The 20,617-nt window shown below is 40.7% G+C and overlaps 1 protein-coding gene across 1 annotated transcript in view; it reads left to right on the top strand.

The window, feature by feature from the left end:
• Positions 1-20,617, top strand: part of NOTCH2 (notch receptor 2) — a 90,834-nt gene that overhangs the window by 5,643 nt on the left and 64,574 nt on the right. Inside the window, exons 2-4 of the mRNA XM_068951985.1 lie at positions 6,219-6,300; positions 15,558-15,817; positions 16,513-16,848. Coding sequence (XP_068808086.1) covers positions 6,219-6,300; positions 15,558-15,817; positions 16,513-16,848 — 678 coding nt within the window. The remainder of the gene's footprint in view (positions 1-6,218; positions 6,301-15,557; positions 15,818-16,512; positions 16,849-20,617) is intronic.

Raw genomic sequence — 20,617 nt, 5'->3', positions numbered from 1 at the left:
CCACCCTACAGTTAGAATGGCTGGGCGGCTTTGCAGTTTTATTACGTATTTTCCCAAGCTGTTTGCCTGTGAGAAATTATTCTTCTGGTGAGTACATCTTCTGAATGTGGAGGTTTGTGTGGTATCTGCATGTGGACCATCCGCCTATAAAACACCTTGCTGTTATGTGTGTTTTTTAGCAGATGGTAGAAATTACAGTGCAGTTGGTGTCTTTGAGAAATGAGGAGTCTAGCAAGGCATCAGAGCTACTTCATGGATCACTGTTTTGGATCCTTTGACTTACTGCCGCGACGGAGCTTGGAGTGCTTCTCCCAAATGATTTCTGGTTTTCTTTTGGTCTTAGCAAGATGAGTTTTGAAGAAATCTGCAGGTGTTAAAGTCTTGCAGGCTTCAGAATCAGAAATGAGAAACACGAAGGGAGGATTTATCTGTGTAGTGATTTTTTTTTTTAATCCTTAAATTTGCTTTAGAGCTGTTATTGAGTACTTGCATGTAATATTTTTTTTTTTTTTTTTTACTTTAGAGGCATCGGGAACGTCAAATATTAATCACCTATTATCTTAATAAACATAAAGAGGAAGAAGTCTTGAGCTGAGCGTATCTTGTTTGAAAGTGCTGAACTATGAATCTTTTGAATAAGTAAAGCTTTTATAGCAACTGGATGCATATGGATCTCTTAAAATACTTTAATCAATCTGATTATATTTGCTTTATTGATTTCCGTGCGGTACAGACAAGCTTCATCGTTAATTACTACCTTCTATCTGTGACGGACAAACTGCGCAGCTTGCTTAAGTTTCTAAAATGTTAAACATTTTCTAAATCTATTTGAGCTGAATATAAGGGCTTTATCGCTTTTTCACAGTAAGGATTTCTCCTAGTTTTTTTTCCTCCCTCCAGTGTTGCTGCTGTGGGGTGATCTGTTCACTTCCAAAAAATAAGCTGTTGTCAACTAGTACTTATTTATTAGTGGTTCCTTTCCATGATAAATAACCTTATTTGAACTGTAATCTGTTGAGATTAGTCAGTAGCCTAATTGGTTATCTCTCCTTTGTGGTTTTCCTCCAAAATTTGGTTATCTTAGGTTATTCTCTGTATTTATGCATTTTCTTAGTCCTTACCATTTTTTTGATTGTTGAGCTTCCTCAGGTCATGCACGTTGTCACCGTTGAAGCGTTCTGTTGGTTTCCTCGCAGGAAGGAGCTACGAGGCTTTTTCCAAGTACTTCACCTCACCCTTCAGCCTAGTTTTCTTAGTTCCTCTTTTCACGTAGTGTTTTCCCAGAAGGGAATCAGAGGCTGTTACGCCCTGGCAATATGAGACACCTTGATTTGTGGTGGAGTTGTGCTTCTGACCTTGCTGATGGCCCCTCTCTTGAGAGCTGATACAATTTTCGTCTGACTTTTCTTCTTTATTTTAGGTAGGTTGTTGTCCACCTCCTCCCCCAAGAGAGCTTTTGAGAACCTATTGACTGGTCTCAACTGTATATGAGAGAGGGCTACGTGTTTAGAAGGTAGTAAGTTTCTATCAACTTAATGGAAAATTTGTGGGCAGAAAGAGGAAAATGCCCATTAGTGTATTATTTCCCATGGAGAAGGCTGTATCGTGAAGTCAGCTCTGTTTAGTTATCCAGCAGTCTGTGTCAGAATATCACTCTCCCTTTACTTGCAGAAAAAGCTTTGGTCAGAGCCTGCACGTTCTTAGATGCGGGATAATCAACCACAGTTCACTGTGCTACAGGAAACCAGCTTTGTAACGTCTCTTCCTCACAGCATTAATTGTTTTAGTATTTTGCATTTTTGTTTCTACTTGACTTTTTCTCAGCTCATAGGTGAGCAGTTTATTAGCTTTACTCCCCTTCTAGTATCTGTTACAAAGCTGTTTTGGATTTTCTGCAGTTAGGTCTCTTCCCCCCTGCCCCCCATAGCAGTCTTTTTAAGAGGAAAGCTGAACACTGACACTTACAGCTTCTGATGTTAATCCTTCACCATTTCTTTTAATGTTCTAGCCTAAAAAGAGTCTGAATTTATAGTGTGCAGATGAAGAGTAGAAACCAAATCACAACTTCCAGATCATCTTGGCATCCTAAAGAACGATAAGGCAGAAACATAACGTTTTCTTTTCCTCTTAGATTTTCTTTAACTGTCTCTTTAGCCAGAAAAATTAAACCTGGTCTAAATAGTACTCCAAAGAGATGTGACCTTTGACTGATTCAGATGTTTAGAGTCACAGCACTTCCTATAGTGTTTTTTTTAAGTGTCGCTTTCTGCCTGTGTTCATTTTACAACAGTGGCTACCGGTTTTTCTCTCTAGCTTTGGGAAATAGTCCTGGTAGACTAGTTAAAATATCAGATTAGAATTTGTGCCTAAATGCAGGTGTTCTGCAATGGTTTATATGGACTCTTAAGCTTGCTAGTTTAGCTAATAACGTTCATCTCATATATGCTTAAAGTCTTATCTGCTGTGTTTTTTAAACTTGGTTAGAATGCAGGCTAGAAACTGGATATTTCTTTCACTCAGTGGTGGCCTGTTACTGCCTAGTAAGGGCTCGAGCCCAACTTTTGGTAATCATTGGTTGTTTTCCCAGTGTTACCTTAATATGCCCAAAAGGACTGATAAAAATCATAAGGTGATTCAGTACAGTAAGGAGCCCTGGGATATCCCCATGAGGTCCTACTGGCATACCCGAGTTAGCACTCCGCCACCTGAGAGTGTGAGGACTTGAAACGTTGCTGCTTGCTTTTGGTCTAGGCTAACTCAGGTACCAGTCATCTCAGTTGCATTTGCAAGCTAGGGCACGCCCAGAAAACCAACAAACAATTCCCCACTGTTTTTTAATGGAGAAGAAAATTGTCAGAAGCAGCCTGTTATACTCAAAGCCTTGATGGATCTGCTGTTTTCATCCATGACTTCTAGAAAAAGGGCTGACCAGGGTTGTTCCCCCCCCCCCCCCCAAAGACAAGACTGTCCTCTCTCACGCTGTACACAAGAAAATACTTCCAGTTAACCTAAAAAGTATGTTTTACTTTGTACCTTCTGCTGGCTGAGGTAGAAGATAAAGCTTCTGATACTGTTGACGCTTGAGCACAACTTGGTGGGGTAGCAGCAAAGTAGCTTTTGAAGTAAATCACGTGGAAAGGTCTGATTCTTTGCATGCGTTGGGAAATTATTAAAGTTATCAAGAAATACAGGAAGACAATGCTCTGTGCACAGAAATGCTAACTTCATTGTCAGAACTGTAGTCTTCAATTTTCCTTGTGATTTCTTTTTTTAAAAAGAAAGGGTAATGGCACTTTTTAGTACTCATTTTAATATAGAATGTTGTCATAATTATGTTAACTTAATCTTATTTACATTTGAATGTATGTTTAGTCTCTTTTAGTCTCAGGCTAAAAAAGGTCCAGTGGTCAGTTTGCTTTTGTTTTTTCACTTCTAAAATATTGTATGCAATATATTTGTGTGTATATATATATATATATATATATATATAAAAACATCCCCCTGTGTTCCCCAATTCAATTTATGTCTCTGTTAAAAAGAATTACAAGGGCCAGAAGTAGTTTAATGACCTGCTAAACAGGAGTTAAAGGCAAAAATAACTTGTCAAGAAACAGGAGAAAATTAATCATTACTTTGCCAAAGTCTCTCCCCTGTATCTATATTTGGCCTAGCAAGCTGGACTAGAAGTTAGTTGCTTGCAGTTTTTCGAAGACTGTAATTCTGGGAGAGAAGGGAGGCAAGAGGTGCTCCGTTCTGCTTCGCTGATTCAGGATATCCTTCCTGAAAAGCTGAAAGCGGTCACCCTCTTGTTTCATTCTGTGCAGTTGTGCTCGAGGATGTTTTTCACCAAATGCTAGTTATGGATATGGTATGGGTTGCAAAAACAAATAGCTGGTCAGTTCTCACTGGGGATGCAGGTACTCAAAGGGATTACAAAATTCTGTTTGAAAGCACAGGCACAAAAGAAATAATCCTCTGAGTATTTGCTTCATTGGCTTTATTGATGTGAAAGAATGAAAATTCAAGGAATCTTAAGGTAGTGAGATGAGAAAGCCAAGTCTGTTTCCTGTCCCAGTCCTCCAAAATGTGCTAAGGTTCACTTTGCGTTCCTCCATTTCTTTGGAGTAGCTTAAGTAGTGAGAGAAGTCTGAATACACGCGTCCTTTTGGGAGTCTGTTGAACGCTGTATAACTAAATGGTGCTAACTCAAGCTAACGCGTGCTTTGAAAACGAGCTGCTGCCCCTGTAATGTTAGAGATGCAGATTAAGTTTGAAATCAAAGATCTGCAGGTGTTGCAGGTAAATGGGGTAAAACTTAATAGACAGGTGCAAATCAGAATGTTTTTGACCGATGCGGGGCGGGGGAGCCATGCAAAATCTGCGTTAATACTTCTGTTGCTGAGTAACGTTGACCCCAGAGGTTATCTGCAAGGGTCTCGGAGTGGAATTCTGTTCGTTTCCTGAGTGCTCTGCAGAAGCAGCGTTATCTGGTGCCCCGTTTTCAGAAATCAAATGAGCAGGAAACAGCCGTACTTATATTGTGAGAAATAAAGTTAATGTCTCGGGGCAACTGCATTTCATTTTACCCTCTTCCCTTGAGATTGCAAGTGTAAAATGTTCCTGTGTACCTAATAGCGCATGTGACCTGTTCACATGTTCCAGGATTATTGAGAAATAGCATTTCAAGCCCTGGATAGTAACTGGAGTCTGTTCCAAGTTGTCTGACTGTTGAATTGAATTGGGGCTGGTTGCAGAGAAAGCTTGATGTGACTGATGTCTTTGTCTCTTTTGTTTCTGAGCCCGTTCTGTAATGCTTTAGTGGTTACTTGGACCAGTCCTCCCTGGTATAGTTTCAGGACTTGTAAGGTTATTTCTGAAATGGATGTTGGCTTCATTTTTAAATTGTGATAATCCAGAGAAACTGAATTTGTGTTGAAAATTTAATATTATTTGAGGAAAGCGAAACCATAGGAAAGAAGTCATCTGCCCTACGGCAGCGGGAACACAAGTGGCAGATTAAGTGGTTGGATATTATTGATGCTTCTAGGTGTCTTAGCCAAGATTTGTTAAATGTTTTTCCAAATGCAGTATGCTAGTTGAAATAGATACATAAAGGCATGGAAGTGTGTGTGGAAGGACGGAAACAGAAACGGAGGCTTGGAAGATCAAGTGACTTTTGGTTATATGGGTAAAGTTTAGGATAGAACCCAAACTTCTGATTCCTAGAGCTTTATCCGCCAGCTCAGAGCTATTCAAATGGCTGTTTCTGGACCAAATGGGTTGGGTAAATTTCTGTGGTTCCAGAATGCTGTCTACTCCAGCAGGTTTTCTGTGTTTCTGACCTTCCTGATTGCTTGAGAAATAGCTACAGTCTGCGCTTCAGATCCCGCTGTAGAGACTAGGACCTGCAAGAACTGGAGCTAATGCATTGCTTCCTTCCAAAACAGGCCTCACTAGAATTTCCAGTAGACCTGAGTAAAAATTGACTAATCTTGAAGTATATCATAATTAACGCCTCATTTAAAATATTGTACTGAAAACGTCAAGCTTGAGCTACAAGAGTATCTCTTTCTCATAAATACCAAATTCTTTACTGTGAGTCTTTCTGATCTCATACATTTTTATTTGTTCTCAAACCTAACCATCGCTGAAATTAGAGTAGTCGTAACAGGAATGATATTGCAACAAATTCTGGATTGCTGGAAGCGTAGGGATGAGGGATAGATACCCCCACTTCAGTGCCATGTGACCCTGGAGATGATAGAAAGGAAGGAAAAAGTTTGAGATGAGATCATGAAACAAAGCTTAGGAGTAGCTGCCGCTTACTGAGGAGAATCTGAGTGCAGAATTTTGGTCAGAAAGTAGCAACTGTGTGACACTAAAGCCAAAATGTGCAAGTGCTAATGTAAACATCTTTGGAGCTTGCTGAAATTATGCATGCCTTGCTTTGAAAGCTATCTAAAAGAAACTCTGGAAGTATTCAGTTGCCCGATGAACAAATCTGAATTTGATTCTTTTTTCAGTCTGGCTCTTTAGATGCTGCCAGAAATTAATATAAACTGTGTGATAGTGTCTTAGGTTTGGTTCTCATCATATAAAATTTATTTGTTATATCAGAATCTGCTATGCATAACACTTCCGTTCCCCAAAATATATTAGTGAGGCTTTGACTTTACATGTATGACTAGTGATGTGACCATCGTTTACTTTTCTTTCAGCTTTACAGTGTATGGATGATTCCAAGCCTTGTATTAATGAAGGAAGGTGCATTCCGTATCAGAATGGTACAGGATATTGCAAGTAAGTCAAATTTATTTTTAATGTTTTTAGTTGCCAATCTTCCTTTCTATTTAGGGCTCTGATTGAAAGAAATGTGAATTTGTAAGGTTTTCTGTTGTCAGGTACATTCAAGGTAAATGTTGTAGCACAGATTGTGTGCAGGGGGAAAGGTTGATACCTTTCTGTAATGGTGCCTTCACTTTGCTGCTGCATGGAAAACTGATCAGCAGGAGCCTTGGAGGAATATGTAGTGTCTGGAGAACGGTATCACATCTGTTTAAGTGTAGTTCATCTTTTCAACTTCAGCTGCAAAGTTTGGATTTTTTTTAAATTAAGTTATATTCTGCAAAGAAATAAATTCCCCCTGTTTGCTGGGGTTAGATTACCATGTATCTGGGGTAAATGGATTTTCTAAGCCTTGTTTACTTCAGTGCAAGTTGTGCCATTTTGTAGCATGCTAAATCCCTCTCTCCTTAGTGCTTACATTCTTTAGATGTTAGTGGATTCTGTCTCATTGATTTAGCTTGGCTAACACATGACTCTACTTCCCCCCCACCCCCCCACCCCTTTTCTGCACATCCGTCTTCCTTGTCTGCAATTGTTAGTTCTTTCTGTTAATACAGTGCACAAAACTTGATACACTTAATTTGCACCTGTGGCACATAAAGGGGAAATCATAACCTAATTTGAGGTGGTTCTCAGTTTCAAATCAGTACTTGATTCAGAGAAGGGCCACAGAAAAATAAATATATGACGTGTTATTCCCAACTGTATTTTTAATTTCTCACCGTTACTGCTCCCTAGGCTTTTTCTTTCCGTTGCTTTTAGATCGCTGAAAGCAGAAATGAACTGCCGTTCTGAAAAGAAACCTGAAATTTTTCCTACTTTCCCCCCTCCGTTTTAAGACTGAAAAAGAACCTATTTGTGTAACGTTAGCAGGTCTTGCTGATGAGTACCTGTCTAAGTCTCTTAGTCTGAAGCAGAAACATGTGGGTCACAGTAAAGATTAAACAAGACTGGTATTGATGTCGGTGCCTCTTGTACCTTGCTGCAGATATTTTCTCCAACTTGCTTGTTCCTGTTAACTGTGTCTTAGACTGTATAAAATTGTTTAGTCAGTTCACCTGATGGTTTAACTTTGTTTAAAATTTCAATGTTTGTTGTGCAGGCCAGGCTTTGCCAAGTTTCTTCTATCACAGCTTTGACTGCTTTTTAAAATTTTTTTTAGAACGGAGAGCTATTTATAATTCTAATGTCGCCTTCCTCCTTTTTGTGCATAGTCTTCTTGTAGGTCTTAAGCCAACCTCTGCTTTGAATGAAAGCTCAATCCTTTTGCAGATGACAAAGCGATTGGAAAGGCTAATGCAAGCCTGTTTTCAGAGATGAGCATGTACCCATTTTCTAGTTCTGACTGAAAAATATTTTTTGCAAAAGGAAAGGAAAAATGGCATAAAACTTGGTTGTGGAGATTCTACCTTTAGCAGGCTGATTCTTAGCATCCTGTTTTGGTTTTAAGGTTGCGTGTGTGTGTGTGTTTTGCTTTTTTTTTTTTTTTTTTTCCTTTCCTGCACTATGGGGAACTCTGAATAGGGAAACTTTCTTTCTGGTATAGTAGGCTAAATGACTTTCTGAATTTTGATGGCTGTGAGAATAGAAATATTTTATTCAGAAAACTGAACTTATCACTAAGGCAAAGTGGCTTGCCTTCTAGCTCTACAGGATCACTGACTGATTAGCTAAATCTCCACCCCTTCCACTTTTTCAAGTTTTCTGCAGTACTTCCTCTGCTTGGCAATAAGCTGTTATAATAGGCTCTCTTCCTCTTTCTGTACTGCCTCTTGGCAAAGTTGTTTGTACCAGTGTGTGGTCAGTCCGTCTAGTTAATCTTACCACCTGTAAGAAGCAAGGGAATATCTGAAAGAGAAGCTACATCAGAGATACTCACGTCTTATTCATCATATATGATTAACACGATCGTTGATAAGCAAAACATCCAGTCTAAGTATTTGGCAAAGCAGCAAGTGAGAGCTTAGTGCTGAAACAGCTTGCTTTGTCAGTGTGTCCTGTACTATCTACTCCATTAAAAGAGAAAGCTAGTTTTCTGCTAGAAAACCTATATTCTAGTGCATCTGGCTTCTGTTATGGGAACAGAGATTGTGACTCTCGTAATGAAATTGGAATTGGATTTTTATCAGATTGCTCTCGTGAGTGCCCTTTAGGTAGTTCAGTTCCCCTGCTGATACTACTGACCCTTGGCTGTCATGTTGTGGCACTTGTTTGATAGAAATACTGACCTTCTTTGACCTTGTTTTTATATTTAGAAAATCGCATGTTCCCATGTTTGCTTCTTCCAAGGTCAGAATTTTTCTTTGAGAGATCTTTCTACATTCATTCTGTGACTAGCACGGTGAGGATGCAGACCTGATTCCCGGGAGTATGGAGTCTCTGCAGCAGGAGTAACCGTGCGAGTGGTAGAGCAGTACGAAGGGGATGTGTCTTTTCAAGCTTGCTGGACTCCGCTTTGAGGAACGTAAATTTCAGTTTGTAGTTTGGCTTGGTACTGCACTGCAGTGATTTTTTTTTGTTTGTTTGTTTTGTTCCCCCTGCCCAGCATCTGTAGACGGTCTTTTGTACATCAGGATGTTAAGCATGAAGCAGCCTTCTTTTGTACCCAGCATAGAAGCAGGATAACTTTTTCTTGCTGCTTAGTACTAATTGTGGACGTCACAGGAAAACCCTCTCTCCTCTCCCTGCTGCTAGATGGCTGGGACAGTAGTAGTAGTGGGAAGAGTCTGGTGGTAGTATGCTAACTTGCAGTATTTCTACAAGTGCAGGTAGTATGAAAAGGGGGGGGGGGCGGGGAGGTATTTCAAGGACAAATAGTGTAGAGATTTTGCCTATGCGTCCTGCTGTTTTCTGCGCACTAGAATCTGTTGTGTTGCCTGTGGATGGTAGTAACTGATTGCAGAACGGGGCTGCCCTTTTGTGCTGGGAGTGGGGCAAGGTCCAGGAGCAGAGAATATCAAACAGGGAGACTGCTGCAGCAGGCTGATGCCAAAGGGACTGTCTCCTTCAATGCATCTTTTATGCCTGAAGCTGTCAGGCTCTGTGCAGCTTTGTGTAATTCTGCGCCGTTTCAGCAGGAAGGTGTTTTTCTGACCACGTACTGAAGTTTTTGCACATTTTTAATTTGCGTGAGGTAGTTTTTATCTCCTAACTGCAGATTAGCAACAGGAGGGCTTCAAAGCATGCTATACTAAAAGGAGCAACAGTATGGCAGTAAGGGACTTCTAACCCCGTTATATAACTTGAGTCCTCTTTTTCCCAGGATTTTGACCTACCTTTGTCTCCAGTTGGATCTTCTTAGTTCTTGGTTAGAATTCAGTTTTGAGGACTTATGGGTCTGAAGGTAAGAGCCTAGCCAGCACAACTGCTTCAGGAACTGCAGTGGGTAGCTTCTCAGGATCTGTCTTGAGAAACTAATGGGTCCTAGATCAGTCAATGGGGGACATCCATAGGAGGCCTTGTAGCAGGATGAGGTCTGAGAGAGTTCCAGAAGCGGATAAATGTGAAAGTTGAAAACTTGTCCCATTCTGAGAATGAGCTGCCCTTTTCTGTCTCCTTCTCTTTCCTTTCAGAAGTTTGAAGGAGACTCGAGACCGGGGCGGAAGAGAAAAGGGAGCTTTTCAAATCTAGGAGTAGAGAATAGCAACTTGAGATACTTGCTCAGAATTTTCTATTGTGGTTGATCTGTGCAGACCAAAAGCTGTTCAGAGCTCAGGTGGTCAGAAAATGCTTAAAATCAGAAATCTTGCCCATTCAAACTTCACTTGCTGTCACTGGTTTGCATACTGTGGAGTCTTAGCAGCTCCTGCTGTGGATTAGAAACAATAGTTGTGTACTGCTTTAAAAACAGAACAGAGAGGCTGTCCCATCCCATAGTTTGCATTCAAAGTATGACGCATGAGTGGGAGCCTTGAGACATGGGAAGGAACACTTAAAAAGCTAACCAGAGAATCCTGTTCTCCCTCCTGAGAGGAGGTGTAGGTGTGGGAGCCAGAAGGAAGTCTGGTTAAAATCTGTAGCAAAATAGCTGAGACCCTTCTCATGTTAGTCATCAGGCTGCGTTTTTTTCTCTGCTGAAGCATCTTCCAATCAAAGTGAAGGGAGTATTGGGTTGGGGGGGGAGAAGCAAGACCACTAGGAAATTCTTCCCTTTGCGTTTTAAATTAAAACCATCTGCTTCCTTCTGTGCATCTCTAGATGATATCATTGGGCCAGAATGGGAAACTCCCATGAAAATCAAACATTTAGAAGACTGGTTAAAACAGGGTATTAAGTTGCGTTTAGATAGGCTATCCTGATGAATGCGCTCGAGCAAATGTGGTATGGCAGGTGAGGAGGTCTTTCCAAGTAGAGCAGACGCATTTTCCAGAAGACTTTTGAAAGGAAGAGAGAATTCGGTTTTGGGAGGTAACTTTAATGTAGTTTTGTGGCAGAAGAGCCAAAAACCCCACAACTTGAGTGCGGCTTGCGTGTTCTCTTTGTAGCATTAGCTTGTTAGAGTGACTGTAGCTTTGTGGATGCTTCAGGTTTGGATAGATACCTTCATTTTGTTTTTACATCTCTTGTTCAGCTCCATGAGAGCCTGTGTTAAGGCAAATGCAGGCTGGAGCTGAAAAGGAGGAAAAAAAAAAAGGGGGGGGGGTGAGTTCTGACTAAAGTATTTGTGCTGGAAAGTAGCCCAGAGAGAGTAAAGGAGAAGCTTTAATTAGAAGCAGCTGCATAGCTGATGCAGCCCACAGGCCATTTTCCCATTTCAAATTCTCTAGCTTTCAGAAATCATGATTTGAATTAAGTAGTATGTGAAATTTGTTCTGAAACAATTAAATTCCTGCTGAAGTAGGTTAAGAGAGCTCATGTATTTCCAGAAAGTGCCAGAACAAACTTCATCTTCCTGTTTCTGTTTCTGAGTATCAGATGGAAAACTGAGGAGAAACAGTGGCTTTTATTTGGGAAAAGATTTGGTTTCCTGTTCTGAGCATGTCTTTTGGAGCTGACACAAGCTGCTACAATTTTAAGCTGCTCTGGTAGACAAGTGGCTTTTTTTTTTTTCTTTTTTTGAAAACTTGGAAGAGTGACTTGGAATGAGAACCGAGTCAGGGTAGTGGGGGAAGCTGGAGTTGCTGCTGAGGTTCTGAATAGAGTATATAATCATATCTTTTAAAAAAGACTGGACTTAGACCCAGATTTTTTAGTGTTTGCCTCTATTTTTATAGAAACAATTTGGTGTCTGGAATGAATAGAGGGCAAATATTTGCAGTTTTGTCTATACCAGCATTTAGAACTAAATTACTGGTACTTGTGCCTGCAAATATTGTTGACAGATGTGGCTGAAAATCTGGACTGTAGTGTTTTTGTCCTTTGACACTCAAAGGAGTGCACTGAATTGCTGGCAGAGAAAATTGGATAACTCTGTGATCAAGCACTTAACCACACAAAGAGAAGAAAAAGGTGGGTGTACAGGCTGTGTATGCCTGACCTACCATCTTGCCACAGGCAGACATTTTCCCTCTGGCATATTCTGTAGTACTTCTTCCTATCCAAATAGGATGAGCTTGAGTAAAAAGAGCTTTTGCCTTTCCCGCTGGAGTGTTTCTCATGTTTTGCTGATCAGCCTTAGAAGATACTGGAACAAGTCTGGTCTTGGAGCATTCTTCCACTTTGTACCAGAACAATAACGTACTAAACGTGGGGATATTTGTGGGTGAGGGTTGTAAGTGTCATCTTGGGGCATAGGTCCGCCCTTTCCTTTTAAAACATACCCCCAATGCTCTTACTTGGTGTTTAGACTCTCTCCTCGCTGTTATCTAGGGGTAAGTTAAATGCATGTCAGCCTGTTGCTGCATGCTGGGGGGTGGGAGAGAAGGCTGCAGTGAAAGCAGCAGAGTGTGGCCTAACTGCTGACCTGGTCAGTGAAAGCGTTTCAAGATTTAGCTTTTAGGTGTGTTTTGGTTAACTTTGTGTTTGTTGGAGGGGTGGGTACTGTTGGAGGGCCTCTCGTTTGCCCGCTGAGATGCCCTAGGTGGGGTTCTGTGGAGTTCTCGTTTGTTGCTGCTCTTTTTGTGTTAGAGAGGACTTCATTTGGTGTACCCTGTCTCTGCTGTAGTTAATGTGAGGAGCCTGGTGCTTTGCTGATGGTGACCGAGACTGAGCTGCCCAGACCCCACGTCCTAGCTCAATGGGGATGGTGAAAACCAGAAGAAACCCCTATAACGGAAGCTTGTAGGCCTTGGGCTGAAATTCGGTTTGACCTTATGCATTCCTCAGCTGTTTATAGACGTCCAGAAACATCATTTAATTATAGTTATCTAGGTTGGCTCTGAGCAGAGCTATCTATCGAGTGCACTGCATGCAGGCTTGAATGCCATGGGAGTCTAGCAGACCTGCAGCTTCTGGTACAGGAAAGTTGGCTGGTGCCAGGTTTTGGTTTGGTGCCAGGTACTGATTTCTAGCCCATATCCAGGAGTGATTTGGGATGTTAAAGGAAATCTGTAGAACTGCCCATAGTTTAGGCCCAGAATATATGAAGACTGCCTTTTGTGTGGTGGGACAACAGCTCGTGCTGACTGAGAGCCTGAAGCTGTTGCACCAAGGATGGTGCAAGAGTTGGAGGATGTTCTCTAAATGGTATTCTGTCCAAGTTTGCTTTGTGTAACTTCATTAATCCTGCCTTGCCCTCTAAATCTCCGCTTCCATGTCAGTTCTTGAGTACAAAGTTGAAAGTATTAAGGCATGGTGAAAGGAGTCTAATTTGGGTGTGGGGAACAGTAAATTATGATTACACACAGCTATTATATGATTTAGTTGCTTTAAACTTATGGCTAAAGCTAGTTAATAGATTTAAACATGAGAAAAAACAGTTGTGGTCATCTAGTAATGACCTCTTGCATAACTCAGATAATGCTTCTCTGAATAGCTATGTTTGCACTAGCGTGTGTGCTGTTTCTAAACATCTAACTTTTTTTTTTTTTTTTTGAACAAGCATGAATGACGGAGAAATTCCACTGCAGCCTTAAATACATTGTTCCAATGGCTTGCTCTCACTGTTGAGAGACTGTATACACGTATGTGTACGAAGACAGAGATTCTACCCTATTTCTAATTTGAATGTATTTAACTTGAACTAGCTGCTGAGTCCTGTTATTCCTGTACTTTCTAGACTGGGAATTATTGTTAAATCTTAGCTTCTTTGTGTGTACTTACAGCCTTTGATTAACTGTCTTGTTCCCTTTTCCCTTTGATAAATAGACTTGATGCCATGAAAGGCTCAGGTTGCTAAGAATTTTATATATATATATCATTACTTTTTGCTTCTTTGAATGTATTTGAGCTCTTAAAGAGCAGACACCAGCACTATAGAGTGGTCCAGTTAACGGTTGTGCCATGAAAGGATCAGATGTAACATAATGTCATTTACTCCCACTTGATATTTGCTCTTTGTACATCTAAAGTTTTTCTGGCCAAACTGGCACTTTGGGAATTCACATTCAGCTCACTGTTAGGAAGCCCGAGACCAAGTCTTTCTTTGCTGGATTAGTGCCCTGTTTTGGGGAAGGTGTTTTACATATTTTGTTTCTAGATGCGTGACTTTGTAGAAGTAAAATGCAAGTTGCAGGCTGACTGGCTTACTCAGCAGTGTGTGCTGTTCTCTGTCAAGAACTTGTCTTCTGTCTTGCCTGCATGTTTGACCGGCACTGATGTTTTCAGTTATTATTCATTGATAAAAGTGTTAAATAGCATAGGAACAAGAGCAGACTCCTATAAGATTTTGCTGAAAACACAGATTTATGAGCATTCTTTTGATGTTAAACTGAATTTTAAGTCTCGTCCAATTAGCTTTTTAATCCACCATACATTTTAAATACCTAAGGAGATGGTTTGTTATAATCTCTTCATTGTTGCATTCTTGTTTTGAGGCTAGCTAGAGACTTGATGTATTTCTTGGAGTCGGAATCTCCTCCCTTTGGATTTGAGCAATTCATTGATTTAATAATTGCACCTATTCTGCCCTGGGAGAAAGTACATCTAGTGTTCACCTCTAAAGTCTTTACAGTGCAATGTTCTCTTAAACAAGCTGTATGTATCTTAGATTCCTTATCAGTTAAAGCATGCAGCTGTGGACTGCAGGAAAAAAAATGCAGGTTGACAGTCCCATTTTGTGTGTGCTAGGTTTTATTTTCCTACTTTGTATAATCTTGCAACTATCTGCTCCCTGAAAGAAACACGTGGAAGAGTGAATGAGGCAGAGGTGGTGTTTGCCTGCAGGCTTGCCTGTGTCCTGTATCACTGGAAATTAAATGGAAAATTTATAGTACAAAGGCCAAATAAAAGATGGATTACAGCTGACAAGTGTAGTCAAACTCTATTGACATAAGTTTAGGTTAGAGACAAATAACTGCAATTATTCTGCAGTCACAGGTCTTTGTATAAAATATTACCCTAGTTATAGATAGTGTATGTGTGTTCATTTCTCTGTGGGAGACGGAGGAACAATGACCTTGTCGTTAGGGTGCTAGCCTGGGGCGTGGGAGACCTACGCTCAGTGCCTGTGTTGCTAGTTGAGTGCAGACTTCAGCATGTCACGACCCCAGATTTGCTTATCAGCATGAGGATAACAGTATATCCCTGTCTCACCAGAGTGCTGTGGAGAAAGATCTGCTAAAGATCTTGAGGCCTTCAGATGCTGCATTTGTGCAAGCTTTATAAATACTTTGGAAGACGAATGATACCTGGTGCTAATACCTATTACTAAAACTGTTTGGTTTCCTTCTGAAAAAGGATGCTTATTAGCGGACGGGTAGATGCAAGGAATTAATTGTTAGTCGGCAGTTCCCTTAATGCTCAGGCTTTTACTTACGTTTTGAAGGGAAGTGCAAGAAGCTCTTGCATTTAATATAACTCTAATTGTATGCAGTGTGTGTGTGTTTATATTTTTATATGTGTATATATATATATATTTTTTAATAAAGATTTCACAAATTGAACGTAAGTTTTTTTTGTAAAAAAACTTGAGTCTTAAATTTCCAGGAGGCTACGTTGGGACAATTGCAGAGGGTGGCCTATTCTGTTATATCTGTGACCTTAGCATTTAGGATGTTGGTGTTACTGTTCAGCTATGGCAAATTCTGAGACATTAGGTGGTAATGGGATGGTATTTTCCAAGGACAGCAATGCTTGAGGTGAATGTGCTGCAAGTAATTTCTTCTCTGTTGCAGGTGTCGAGAAGGCTTTCTTGGAGACTACTGTCAGTACAGAAACCCCTGTGAAAACAATACTTGTAAGAATGGGGGAACTTGTGAAACTACATCCCTGATAGGAAAGGCTACTTGCAAATGTGCTCCAGGGTTCACAGGAGAGGATTGTCGATACTCTGAATCACACATCTGCTTTGTGTCCCAGCCCTGCCTGCATGGAGGAACTTGCCACCCCCACAACCAGGAAACGTATGAGTGCGTCTGTCCTCCAGGTTACACAGGTGGGATTCTGCATTTGTACCTTCAGACCGCCTGTTTTATGAACTACTTAATCCTAGAATATTCTGGGGCATTTGTAATGTACTCTCAAAGCTCCAGCACAGGAAATGAGAGGAAGTGCATATGACTTGATGACCAAAAAAGGGGGAGTAGGAGGTGGGCAAATCAAACTTGCTACCCTTTACTCTTAAAACAGGAAGGCATTTAGATCTTGTGGGGTTGCCTCCAAGGGAAAACTGACTGTAGAAGCTATTCTCAAATGGCTGTTGCACTTCAAATGCATAGTCTACCTTCTAGAAAAAAATGAAGTAAACTTGGCCAGCAGAATGTCTCTATGGAAAAGTTTTAATTTCTTGCCTGAGGGGAAGTAGGAAACTCAGTCCTTTCATTCTTGAACGGAATGTCGAAGAGAGTGACTGTTGGCATGTAGTATGGTTTCAGGTCATGGGTTATTTCTTATAAATCATGATATTTTATATCTTACTGCTAACCTATAAATGTAAAACAACTTCTTACTGTAACCAGCAAGTTGATTTTGTTTCAAAGACAGTACTGTAAAATGCAGACATAAATTAATTTTCCTGCAATACTTTTATGCGTGTACCAAATCTTCACCTAAATCCTTGTGAGGGAGCATGAAAGAAACATTTTCCATACGATTAGTTTCTTAATGTAACGCTCTGTCTTAATTTTACAGGGAAGGACTGCCAGTGGATTGATGCCTGTACGTCTCAGCCTTGTGCCAATGGAAGTACATGTACTGTATCTGGAAATAAGTTCTCCTGCATCTGTCCATCTGGCTACACTGGCCAGAAGTGTGAGATAGATGTAAACGAATGTGCCACCTTAGCCCTTTGTCAACATGGTGGGACCTGTGTCAATTTGCCCGGTTCGTACCGATGCCAGTGCAAGCCAGGCTTTACAGGGCATCGCTGTGAGAGCACATACGTGCCTTGTTCACCTTCGCCTTGTATGAATGGAGGGACTTGCCATCAAACCAATGACTTTACCTTTGAGTGCAACTGTCTGCCAGGTAAACGCTCCTTCTTCAAAGTGCTTGATTTTGTAGTCTTGTTGTTGGATTCCTGGCTGCAGTCTTCTGAAAGCTTCTCTCTTGGAATTTCTATGTGATACTGGTGTAATGTAAGAGCTGAAGGGAGAAGTCTCAGCAAGGCAGGGAGCTCAGATAGGATCTTACTTTCTGGGTGCCAGTATTTCATAATGTGAAAGGGGAGCAGAAGAAAGAAAGAAAGATTGAAGATGATGGGACTGGTTAGATCATCGATAGAAAACGGGAGACTTTTGGACCTCAGTTAGGGGCGAAGACTCAAATAATCAAATCGGTAGAAGCTATCATGTAGATATGAGGAGGCTAGGTTATCTCCTCGTGCCCACCTAGAACGCTAAATTCCGTGGTACATAAAAACTCTGAAGCCGTATAAATACGTGGTTTGTGTCAATAGAGGCCATAATTAACTACTTCAGTGTTTGAATGAAGACAAACGTTTTGTTTTTCCTCCTTCTCTGTCTTTATCTCTAAAACATGCTAGTCCTTATTCCCTTCTTCTTCCCCTCCCATTCCTCCGAATGTTATAGGATGTTATTTCCAACTCACCGTATCCTTTCTGTCCTGTGATGCCTTCAGGGAAGTTATGGCTGCTTGTTCTCTGGTGGCTTTATCTACCCTGAATTCATCCACATCAGGGATGGTGTCCTTACTCAGGATCGCGTGACGTGCTGTATTGGTTTTGTGTGTCGAGCTGGGCTCCACTTGCCAAGGGCACCTGTCTCTACAAATGACTAGCTCTCACCTGGCTGGGACCCTAATGAGCTCCTCCTACCTTGCTCCGCCGCATCGAGTTGTCATACTGACCACAGGACAGTACTATTCTTCTTTGTATATCAGGGTTTTCAGAGGATGAAATTTTTTACTGAGAGTGACTCAACCCATGGGAAAATGATTGTTTGGAAATTCTTTTGACTAGACTTCCTACTTGAGTGTATTGCAGTCTGGCACATGAACGTTTAGTGTGTGGCAATCTGGAAAACTAAACTCTCTTCCCTTAAGCATTTGTTTTTGTTATTATTTGTATGAAAGATGTAGCTGCCATATACTGTTTAGGATGAATGTTGAGAGAGTGGATTCTCTTGGGGGTTATCGGCAGTCCTAGGTATGTGCAGAAAGAGTATTTAGAGCTTGACTTGTGAGAAATGCTCTCTTCTCAGAGACCTTTGTATTGAAGTACTGGCTCAAGTGACCTTTAATGTAAGTTGCCAACCTTAGCTGGTGTCTGCACAACATGTTTCAGGGTAGTCTGAGCAGACATGTGACTTTGAAGAATTTAGGAAAGTTGATCTTAAAATAGAAAGTTGTCTCATCTTTATCTTTGTGTGAAAGCAACCTTTTCTAACTATGCTCGAAGAAACAACGCTCGAAGAGACTGAGTCTTTGAAAACTTCGTATCCTAACTGATTGTTGCTTTCAGGGAACTTACTGCTTTTCCATTTTGCATGTTTTTAAAAGGAAACTGTAAACTGGGTATTTCTGGATTAAAAGGCTTGACTAGTTCCATCGCTGAAATAAAATTGTCTTAAATTCAAATCTGTTTTGCTAGTATAAAGTATTTAAGATATCCTGCAGAAGCAGCATGGTGGGAAGAAGAGGAGAGGAAGATGAAGTGTAAAGGACTTGATCCTGTAAGAGGGGTAGTACAGTTTGCATTAGTGACTCTTACAGGGATGCAAGACTGGGTAGGAGCACATTTCCCTTAGACAAGCGTGTGGGCTGGCTAAACTATGGTCAGGAAATGAAAAGGAGATTGCTATAGTAACAGTTACACACACCCACACTGCTCTCACACGTTTTTGGATTATTAGCTGCTTTTTTGGACTTGTTACACAACATGAATAATGTGGGTGAGTTAATGCTGGTTTGAGAGCCTTCATTTCTGTATTTCCTGTATTTAAGTTGGCCATGTTTTGCTAACTTTATTTTTAAAAGTAGTCGTATGAAAAACAGCAAAAAAGGGAGAGTTTGGAGAGGCCAAAATGCTTACGCTAACCTATTTGATAAGGGCAAGGCATCCAGCCATTTCTTCCCTCTTACAGTGAAGTGTGTACCACTAAATTTCTGAAGTGTTGGAAAGGGTTTTGTCTGGGAAGGAAAGGTCAATAGAGAGAGGAGAAGTGGTGGCCTGTCACGCACTGGGAAGATGTGAACAAGTCCTGCTCATCTGGAAGAGAGTGCCAAGATCATGGGCTAGGAATTCCTCTTTATTTTCCCTCTCTGCATGGGAGTAATGCCGATGATACTGTGACTATAAATGGAATTGCTCTAGCCCTTCTTTCTGGACTGGATTAAGATGTTACCATAGCTCAGCATTGTGGTGGTAGAGGCAAAAGGTAGTGATGTCTTGAACTGCTTGAATGATTTTTTGATAAGACCTTGCATCTTGTGACCTGTGATGCTGCTTTGAAGAAACTGCTTATGTCCAATCAGCAACTTGAGCATAATAAAATTACTCCTGGACTGGCCCTGAAATGGCTTCTTATTTCTTGTAGCTGTTCTGATCTCTTCTGATTTGGTCAATGGCTGGTCTTCCACTGGAAATACTAAAACTTGATTTTCTTTTATTAGTAGTAGATAAATATACTCCGTATGTTGTTATTATCTCCGTACGTGTATAATTTTCACCAGTAATGGAAACTGCTGAAGTGGTTATGCTCACACTTAAACCAGAACAAAACCCCTTTTACGTGAAATTCGTTTTTTTTTTTTTGGGGTAAATGTAGGCACATGAGAATGAGAGCTTGAAAACATGGGGGTGGGAAGAGGGGGAATCCATGGAGTTACACATGTAACAACAGCTTTTTCTACAGTAGTGCAACTACCGTTTATGTACGGTAGAGTCAAGCTGATATTTTTTTTCAATTCTCAAGTTCCCAAATCAGTTTTGAGTTTACACGAACCAAATCTTGCATTAGATAACTTTAAAAGACATGGGTATTGGAAGATGTCAGCATTTAGTGACAAGTGTAGCTGAAGAATTATTTGTGCTCTCCGTATTCTGTCTGTATGAAAGGTAACTTGATCTATATCCATCTACCATAATCATATTTTTCCTTTGGGCTTTATGGATTTAAATGAAACAAGATTGTAGATAAGTAAGAAGCATGTTGGGTGAATCATAATAGATAGCTGTAGTAATAAATACTTCCGTGAAAGAGATGTAACCTGAAGCATTAACAACTCCTTTAAATATAAAAATGAGCTCGTAGTTATAAATATTTGACAAAAAAGGAGTTCTTTTGGCAACTAACCCTTAATGGAATGTTAAACAAGTCAATAGAGGAAGTTCTTAGCTGGGAAAGTGATTATTCATTGTTATCCATCAAAATAATTACCCATTAACTAAGATAAGAACCCTAGGGAATTCCAAGAGCTTGTTCAGGAAACTATCTGTCAAACTAGAATAGACTGTTTATGGGAACTGCAGCGCTTCCTGGAAAGAGGAAGTAACCTCGTGGCGTTTCATAGCACAGTGTCAAACTGCCCCTCGCTGTGGAGTGCGCGTTGTGGCCTGAAATGTGGCCTGAAGGGCGTGTTGAGTTAGAGGTGTTACGTCATGGGTGATGTCTGCAGTGTAGGGATGACCCAGGGATTTTGAAACATGAGCTGCTTATGGCGGGGTATGAGGTACTGCGTGGCAACAGCAGTGTTGTGGTGCCAGTCTCTGCACGTGCTTTTCTGCTCGGCATGAGATGGCTTAACTCTTTTACGTTGAGCAGCCTATCTCGCATCT

The sequence above is a fragment of the Struthio camelus genome, chromosome 8 (assembly GCF_040807025.1).
Source record: "Struthio camelus isolate bStrCam1 chromosome 8, bStrCam1.hap1, whole genome shotgun sequence".
Taxonomy (NCBI): domain Eukaryota; kingdom Metazoa; phylum Chordata; class Aves; order Struthioniformes; family Struthionidae; genus Struthio; species Struthio camelus.
The sequence above is the reverse complement of the archived record's forward strand: the minus strand, read 5'-3'. Positions and strand labels throughout refer to the sequence as shown.